This window comes from Nematolebias whitei, chromosome 18 (genome assembly GCF_014905685.2).
Source record: "Nematolebias whitei isolate Nwh7 chromosome 18, NemWhi1, whole genome shotgun sequence".
NCBI lineage: Eukaryota > Metazoa > Chordata > Actinopteri > Cyprinodontiformes > Rivulidae > Nematolebias > Nematolebias whitei.
In genome coordinates, this window is record NC_056515.1 from 27,421,250 (window position 1) to 27,430,202 (window position 8,953).

Sequence of the window (8,953 nt, forward strand, 5' to 3'; positions counted from 1 at the left end):
AGCTAGATCTGAATCTAACAATTATGTGATAAATGATAATTGATGAGTAGGACTTACTTTAAATAATAGGATTAAATGTGATTCGGTCCAATGGATTTGATTTAACACATTTGCTTTCTGTGTTGCTTCTTGGTCTTATATAAAAAAAAGTTAAGTAAACTGAAGTGAATTAATTGTAATTATTTGAATTTAATAATGCAGCATGCAGAAAGTTAAAAAAAAATGCCACACTCTCATTCACTAAACTGAAAAACATAAACGAGTATTCTATCTAAAAAAGTTAAATCTGGTCCTCTGGACATTCAAAAAAACAAAACAAAGCAAATCAACAAAAAAATGTAGAAACGTTTCGTCTCTCATCCGAGAGACTTCCTCAGTCTGAGGAGCTGTATTCAGCTCAGTCTCTTAAATAGCACCATCTCAGGGTGGATCAACCAATAAACGAGTATTGACCCTGTCATATCCCATCTGTGCCACAAGGGGCAGTAGACGTCGCTGACGTGACGTCGACGGCATTAAAGTAGTAGAAGAAGAAGATTTGCAACCTAGCATGTTCCGTTCCTGCTATACAAATTTTACACGTCTCATAATTCGTAAAGGTTTAAGTTTTTAAAACTACTGTCTGGGAGAATAAACTTTCAGTATTTTTTATTTTTTCATTTTATTGTGTGTTAAAAGGAAAGCTTTGTGGACGCTGCCGTAAACGGAAGACACGAAGAAGAAAACAAGCAGCATGGCTGTGGACATGAGATTACCGAAAACCATCACGTCTCTGCCAGTTGCTTTAGTCGACAGAAAAGATCTGGTCGTGCCTGGTGACGTTATTACCTCAGACACTGGTTTTATGAGGTGAGTACTCAGATTGCTGTACAAAGTAAAGAGCAAAACCTACGAGGCGAGCATTATAGAGTTTATTAACCAATTAACTAGGTTAAAGGAGCAGGAACAGCAACAAAACAAAATCATAACCTAATAAGTACTTCTGTTTGAGGCTTTGCTGCAGAAGTATTAAACGTCTCCTCACCCATGTTTTTACACAGGGGTCATGGGACATATGTTGATGAAGACAAGCTGACAGCTTCAGTCGCTGGAAAGGTACAGAGAGTGGACAAACTGATATGTGTCAGACCGCTGAAGACAAGGTGAGTCGTTTAACAGAGGCTCCTAAATTACTGTTCTTTGCAATCCAAAAAACAAAAATGGGCTAACATTCAGAATTCCCTTGGCTAACAGTATGCAAATGCATTGTTGTGTGGTTGCAGGTTTAATGGGGAGGTTGGAGATGTTGTAGTTGGCAGAATCACTGAGGTGAGGGACCGAGTCTGCTCTGCATAAATAACAAGATACAAGTGCATAAAAAAATTACGATATTGTAAAAGTAAAAAATAAATATTTTCAATTATTTTAGAGTGAAACTCATATTAATTACAACAAGAAGAACCATAGAGTGGCATATTTCAAACCTTTATTTCTTGTAATTTTGATGATTATGGCTTACAACTAATGAAAAAAAAAAAAAAAAGTGTCTCAGAAAATTAGAATTTTGTGAAGAAGTTCAATATTGTAAACTCCTAGTTTCACACCGTGATCAGCTGATTAACTCCTTGAAATGGGCTACAATTCATTCCTCAAGTCAAACCACTCCTGAACCATAGACGACGTCTGAAGCACAGCATACCTGCTGAGGAGAAGAAGAACAGAACTGTTGCTCAGTGGACCAATGTCCTCTTTTCATATGAAAGTAAATTTTGAATGTCACTTGGAAATCAAGGTCCCAGAATCTGGAGGGTGAGTGGAGAGGCCCACAATCTGTGTTGCATGAAGTCCAGTGTGAATTTACCACAGTCAGTGATGGTCATCTGCTGGTGTTGATCCACTGTGAAGTCCACAGTCAAAAATCCATCAGGATATTTTAGTCTCTCATCATTAAAAGGACTGAGATAGGGAGGGGCTGACAGTCATAGATTCCTGGGACTGCAGCTTACATCAGATCTGAGCTGGTCTCTCGACACCACAGCCACAGTGAACCCCCCCCCCCCCCCCCCAGCAAAGGCTGTATTTCATTAGATTGCTCAGGAAAGCTGGTTTGAACCAGCACCCTGTCATCCAGACCTATAGAGGACTGATAGAGCGTATCTTAACCACGGGCATCACTGTCTGTTATGGGAACACCATACAAGTAGAAAGGAAGGCACTGCAAAGAGTAATAAGGGCTACAGAGAGGATCACAGGGACAAAACTTTCTTCCATGGACTCTATGTATCGTATGCACAGCACTGTCAGAAGAAGAGCAGAGGGAATTATCAAGGACTCCATCCAGCTCACTCTACGTGGACACAAAAAATATTCATATAACTTGAGACACAGTAGAGCAGATCGTATCCTCACCTTTAGTACAAGGTTTTAAATATTTTTTTAGACTGAGGGTAAAACAAAACTACTGAACAGGTGCAATAATAACCTTACACTACCTAACTTCACTTGCCATGAGATTAGGGAAGGTGTTGCTGTTACCACTGTACAGTGTAGATATAATTACTTCATTCTTATTTTATTGTTTAGTGTTTTGACTGTGACTCTGACATATATCTGCACAAGAGTTCCAATATACCTGGATTGTTGGCGTTATGCACAAATGGCAAATAAAGCACTTTTGTATCTTTTGCAATATATGAGTTTCACTTTCTAAAATGACTGACAAAATATTTGAACTTTTTGATGATTAGGTTTTTAAATGCACCTGTATGTGGTAATAACAAGTTATCATTTTCATCAGGAATGTTCACAGTGTGCGCTGTTTTCTGCAGGTACAACAGAAACGGTGGAAGGTTGAGACCAACTCCAGATTAGACTCTGTACTCTTGTTGTCTTCTGTCAATCTGCCTGGAGGAGAGCTGGTGAGATGGTCCGAATAAGAGCTATAGTTATCAGAACTCTTTCCTTTAAAGCATTTGCTGAACTATTTTGATTTTAACTTTTAGAGAAGAAGATCCGCAGAAGATGAGCTCACCATGAGAGAGTACCTTCAGGAAGGTGATCTCATCAGTGTAAGACAGCTTTTTCTTAATAAACTTTGATTTGCTTCTTTTTGTTTTTCATTTGTTCCCATTTAAAATAATGGGTTTGTCTTTGTCCTGTGGGTTTTAGGCAGAGGTGCAGTCAGTTTACTCAGATGGAGCCCTTTCACTTCACACTCGTAGTTTAAAGTATGGAAAAGTAAGTTACGGTGCACAATGACGCATTTTAATGTGATTAAATGCAACTAAACTGTTACATTAGACACAATTCTACTAATTATACACCTTTACATATACGAGTCTAAGCTTCTAATTTGTAAAATTATATTGTGTTTCTACAAGAATAAATAATTATAAATTCAATAATAAATTAATTTACAGTTTTTATCAACAGTTTTCTTGTACCAAATCTTTTTCTGCTTTTGTTAGTTGGGTCAAGGAGTGCTGGTCCAGCTTTCACCTTCTTTGATCAAGAGACAGAAAACCCATTTCCACAACCTACCTTGTGGTGCATCCGTCATCCTGGGCAATAACGGCTTTGTGTGGTTGTATCCGACACCGGGACAACAGGAGGAAGAAGCTGGCGGCTTCTACACCAGTCTGGAGGTAAAATCTGAACCCATGAAGAAAAGCGTTTTGCAAACGATGGTATCTTTTATTTTCTTGAATATGTAAGCGCGTTAAAATACAGAAGATGCTCTCATGGGATAATCCCAGTTTTATTACAGGAAAATCAAAGCATTGATCTTTTCCTCAATATTTTCAGGCAGGTAAGTATTTTTAGATACATTTTTTTTTCCAAAGTACAGTGCCAATTAAGTTTTCTTCCCCAATATTTTGAGAAATACATCAATTCTAAGCTTGTTTTGTTATCCATTCAATGCTAGATGTGACCAGTAAACCAGCAAATGTTTCTATGTACAGTGCAGATAATAAGTGTTAAGATGTAAAGTGCAATAAGGACAGCAACAAAAAGGAGGCGGAGCAATGGTCAGAGCTGTCGCCTCAGGATAGCCTTTCTGGGTGAAGTTTCCATGTTCTCCCCATGCGTAATCTTTTCTCTGGGTACTGAGACTTCCTCCCATAGGCCTAAAACATGCATTGTCTTTATTGTCTCTATGTGGCTCTGCAATAGACTTGGGACCTGTCCAGAACATACCCTCCTCTCACACAGTGGCTGTCGGAGATCGGCACACAACCCAGAAAGGAGTAGCAGATACAGAAAATGTTTGGATGAGTGGAACAAAATAGAGGTGCTCAATGCATCATGGGAAGTCTCAGCAGTTCAGTTGCTTGAAAAAAGTTTTTAGTCGAGATTGAAAAGTAGAGAGAGAGGCCTGACCTTCAAGACATTGTTTACGAAGATGGTTCGAAAGGAAAAGAGCTAAAAGGCTGTCTCTCAATCTACTTTGTAAAAACAAGATTTATAAGTTTACGGTTTATTTGTGCACATTACAGAAGAACAACCATCACTTCTTCAGGAGTTTATGGTATGGGGTCAGTTGTAGGAGATCCATTTTCCAAAAATTTCTGCTTGAAATTTGCTAACGACATCTGAATATTTTTGTTTTATATGATAAAAACGAAGGTTTGACTGTTAGGCCATAATTCTCTGATCCACTTGGAAAGAAAATCTGCATCAGTGCACTACTACTCTATTCAAACTGGATGAGTTAAAAAAAAATCCCAAGCTTATGGTACCATTAGGCTATTTCTTTTACTACAATTAATTCAACAACAATCAGTGTGACTATAAATAGCTTTTTGTTTTCAAAATTATGCATGTAACACATCCCTGGGTCTCATGGGAGCACCATAGAAACTGAATCTACTACTGTATGTTTATGAGGGAAAACAAGAAGTTGAATCAATTTAAAAATGAACCAAATGATTAAAATGTGATTTTAAAAATAGTTGTGTGTTTTTGCTGAAGTAATACTGTAAGAAAAAGCAGATGGGCATAAAACTTGTAGAAATATTTGTTAATCTTGGTAGAATTCTTTCATTTGTCGTTCTGTTTCTGCATCAAGATCTAAAATGGCTCAAGATGATGTGACTATGCAGAATCTGTTTTAATCTCAATGTGTGTGCTGTGTGTTGAGAAATAGCCACTCGTGTGAGTGTGTTAGTGTTTTGAGTCTGTTGAAGACCGGATGGTTTTGATGTCCTTGTAGTATTAGTGAAACTTTGAACGGAAAGAGTTTATATTATTTATTTTAACAATGATTGTTCCACTACTTTAAAATAAGCTGGATTAAAGTTGTTTCCCTGTTTGTCTCTGGCCTCTCAGCCTGTTAACTTGTCAGATCGAGAGGTGATTTCACGGTTGAGAAACTGCCTGCTGGCTTTGGCTGCACACAAAGTGCTTCTGTACGACACGAGTGTCCTGTACTGCTACGAATCATCGCTTCAGCACCAGGTAGGAGTTGTCATGGTTATTTATTCAGCCTCAAACTCTGCTTTTATGATTTCTTTTTTAATTAATACAACTGGTTTAAAAATACAAACAAGTGTAATGAAACTGGAATACAAACTTTAACTTCTACTAATATTTATTGTGCCATTTGGTGGCCATATTTAGAATTTTTACTCCAGTTATGAACTTTACATCTTTTAGATTTTGGAAAAACTCTTATTGTATTAATCTGTCAGGTAGAGTACAGATGACTTAATCCCTGCTTCTGACTAGGCCTGTCACGATAACAAATTTTGCTGGGTGATAAATTGTCTCAGAAATTATTGCGATAAACGATAATATTGTTTGAAATTTGACAATAATTATTAATTATTATGAAATTTAAGAAGAAATGTTGTTTAATTTGTTTTGTGTGTAGTACCTTTTTTTGACCCCCGAATGGCAGTATAAGACTGTTTGAACAGAAGGATGGTAGTTCGGGAGCAAGCAGTGTCTCTTTAAGAAAAATGGGAGGGAGGCCGCTGGACTTGACATGGGCTGTCTGTCTTTCTTTTTTTTTTTTATCACAAAATGGTGAACGCTCGGTGTGATTTGAGCTCTTTAGCATAGCATTTGTCACACAAAGCTTTTAATAATAATTAAAAAAAAATCAATAAACAAGTTCTCAGCTTCTTTTGCAGAGAAAAAACAACTTTTTACACAAAGGCACAGGTTTCAACTGTGAATTTTGGAGCTTTGACAAGACGGAGGTTTTTTCCCGAGGTCGGCCTGTTAGCTTAGCTCGTAGCTTAGCTGCTTTTAACAATTTTAAAAAAAAGTGATTTTGGACGGTTAAAACAGATTTTAAAGAGAAAGGGAGGAGTCAGTGAAGAGCACCGGAGTTGAGCCTTTTGTCATCCAGTGTCTTCAATAGAAAGAGAGAGACAAAGAAACGATAAAGCCGATAAATGAAAATGAGGTCGATAATTTTCATTTATGCGATTAATTGATTTATTGTTTATTGCGACAGGCCTACTTCTGACAAACTGCACTAGCATGCATTAGCTTAGCTGTGTTTTGTTAAAATGTTCACACGACAAAGTTTTCTTTTTGGGAATCTTGGATAACAAAATCCAACCTAAATCATTATCTCTACACAATTTGGTGTGTCACAATTTCTGTTTATTTATTCACTTTTATTAAACCATTTTTCTCTTTATGTGTCTGCGTTATTGTTTTTCCTCTTAGGTCAAGGACATCTTGAAACCAGAAGTGATGGAGGAGATTGTGATGTTGACACAACAGAAGTTAGAACAGGAAAGTTAAGAAGCACAAAATCTCATTAACAAAAAATATAAATCTTCAAGGATCTGTATAGTAAGGCCCCTTCCCCAAGATTTAACAGCTTTCCTGTTATTTCTTATTATTCCAATGTTCTGTTTGTGACAATGAGGTGCTCAACTTGTTTTATTGCAGAAAGAAATGACGCTGCTTGCAAAGATGCATTCTCTTTAACTTTTAGAAAATTTCTAACACGTTTTTCTAATATGTACTTAAAAAAACATTGTCTGAAATAAACTTTTTGAGTTATCTGTATTTTTTTTACTGATTATGTGCTCTGAGGAACTATAAAAATGGGGGGAAACCAGTGTTTACAAGCACAAAGTTATAGTTTGATCTTGTGCTCATCAAACCTTGCTGTTTGACAGAGTTTCAGCTTTTAGCTATTTAACAGTTTAAAATAAATTTGATTTAGATTAGAGTACAAAACTAATTTCAAATGAGATGGGAAGCTTGTTAGAAACATTTTTAGTTAACATTTTAGAGGCTTTGGATTGCAACTCTGAAATTTCTGTCACCAAAAGTTTGTGTTCTGATGTGGGTGATGTTACAGTACATCTTTACACGATGTATGAAGGACTTCAGAGAGGAACCGTTTCATGGAGTGATTTATGAGAATAAAATCTTTCTAACAAATCTAAATGGAAGTCAAAAGCTGAAAAAGAGTTAGACGGATGTGCTGCCAGATTTTGTTGTAGGTGAGAATTCAGGCAGCAGATGTTTAGACTTAATGGAGGGGTTTTGGGAGCTTTGCTTGGTACCCTGAACCAAAACGTGTATTTGTTATGTATGAACAGTTCAGCCACAGAATTGGAGCGTGACGGCTGGAATCTTGGAAGTACTTTGGAGAAAGAAAAAAAATAATAATTTGGTGACGGATTTAATGTTTGACTCAAAGGACAGAGAGGAATTTACATTTACCGTATGTCAATGTTGCAATGTGCCATATTTTTCAGACTATAAGGTGCATTAAACAAAACAAAGCAGATAAGTCCAACTTTATTCAGCTCATTCACAATAACCACATAAAATTGGTTTGAGGTCAGTAAGCACAACCAGAATTAATACATAAGGCACACCTGATTATAAGGCTCAATTTTTGAGAAAATTAAAGGATATTAAGTGTGCCTTATAGTCCACAAAACAGTATCAAAAAACCTATATGGCAGGCTTTTGATACATATAATCAAACTAAACTAAATCTCCAATTACTTTTTAAATTAATTAATAAAAGCATAATTCCTTTTCAAAATGCCTGAAATAACATTCCTAATATTAAAATCATATTTCAAGGTCTCTGCAATTGTGAATAAATAAAAAAAAAGTTTTTTAAATAAATAAAAAAATAAATTTTTAACATGTAATTAGTTATTAAGTGAAGCTCACATTTCAGATATCTATGATGTAGTCAGAATTTGTCCTTCACCAGCTTTGTGTTAAAATGGTATTCCACCAATTTCTTACTGGTTATTCTAAATATCTTTCCAGATATTTGGAGTTACATTGTTTCATGATTTCTGAAATAGTTTTTAAACTAGACGTTCTTAATGACATTTTTGTCAGTTTGAATGTTAGATCAACAAATGGATCAAGATCTCTGCTGGATTTTTACTTTAAATATATATAGAGGAAAAATATCACTTGTAAAAACTGAATAGAATTAAGTTCAGTAAAAATTATACATAAATTCTTAGGGTTTTTCTTCCTCCCTTTGTTCGGCTTCCCCCTTCTTTAGGGGTCGCAACAGTCGCATGAAGACTTCGCAATTATTTTTACACCGGATCCCCTTTCTGATGCAACCGCGTGCGCCACCGAGCTACGACAGCCCTCTGTGTGGAGCAGAGAGCTGCCATCTAGGGCGCCTGGGGGAGCAGATGGTGGGAGTTCAGGGCCTTGCTCAAGGGCCCAGAGTGGGGCAGATGACAGCGGAGGCAGGTGTGGGTGCTTCACCTATCCCACCCACGTTTTGATGTCAGTACCGGGAGTTGAACCAGCAATCTTCCAATCACAGGCCCACCTTCTCTAACCTCTGCGCCACCACTCCCTCACATAAATACATTGATTAAAATACGTAAGTGAAAACACTTATTTCCATGTGGTCCTACGTAATAAGCATACCAAGAAATATGATGGAAACATGGACCAGAGAAAAATGAACAATAAATACCAATATACAGATGATGACGTGGAACAGCCATGA

General features: G+C 36.8%; 1 protein-coding gene across 1 annotated transcript; it reads left to right on the forward strand.

Annotated features, from left to right (window-relative positions):
* Positions 1 to 516: 516 nt before the first annotated feature.
* Positions 517 to 6,986, forward strand: exosc2 (exosome component 2). The gene is made up of 9 exons (XM_037692662.1): positions 517 to 849; positions 1,041 to 1,142; positions 1,263 to 1,308; positions 2,808 to 2,897; positions 2,982 to 3,047; positions 3,148 to 3,216; positions 3,447 to 3,623; positions 5,308 to 5,436; positions 6,661 to 6,986. The coding sequence occupies exons 1-9, from the start codon at positions 734 to 736 to the stop codon at positions 6,736 to 6,738; spliced, it is 873 nt and encodes a 290-aa protein (XP_037548590.1). The 5' UTR covers positions 517 to 733; the 3' UTR covers positions 6,739 to 6,986.
* The last annotated feature ends 1,967 nt before the right edge of the window (positions 6,987 to 8,953 follow it).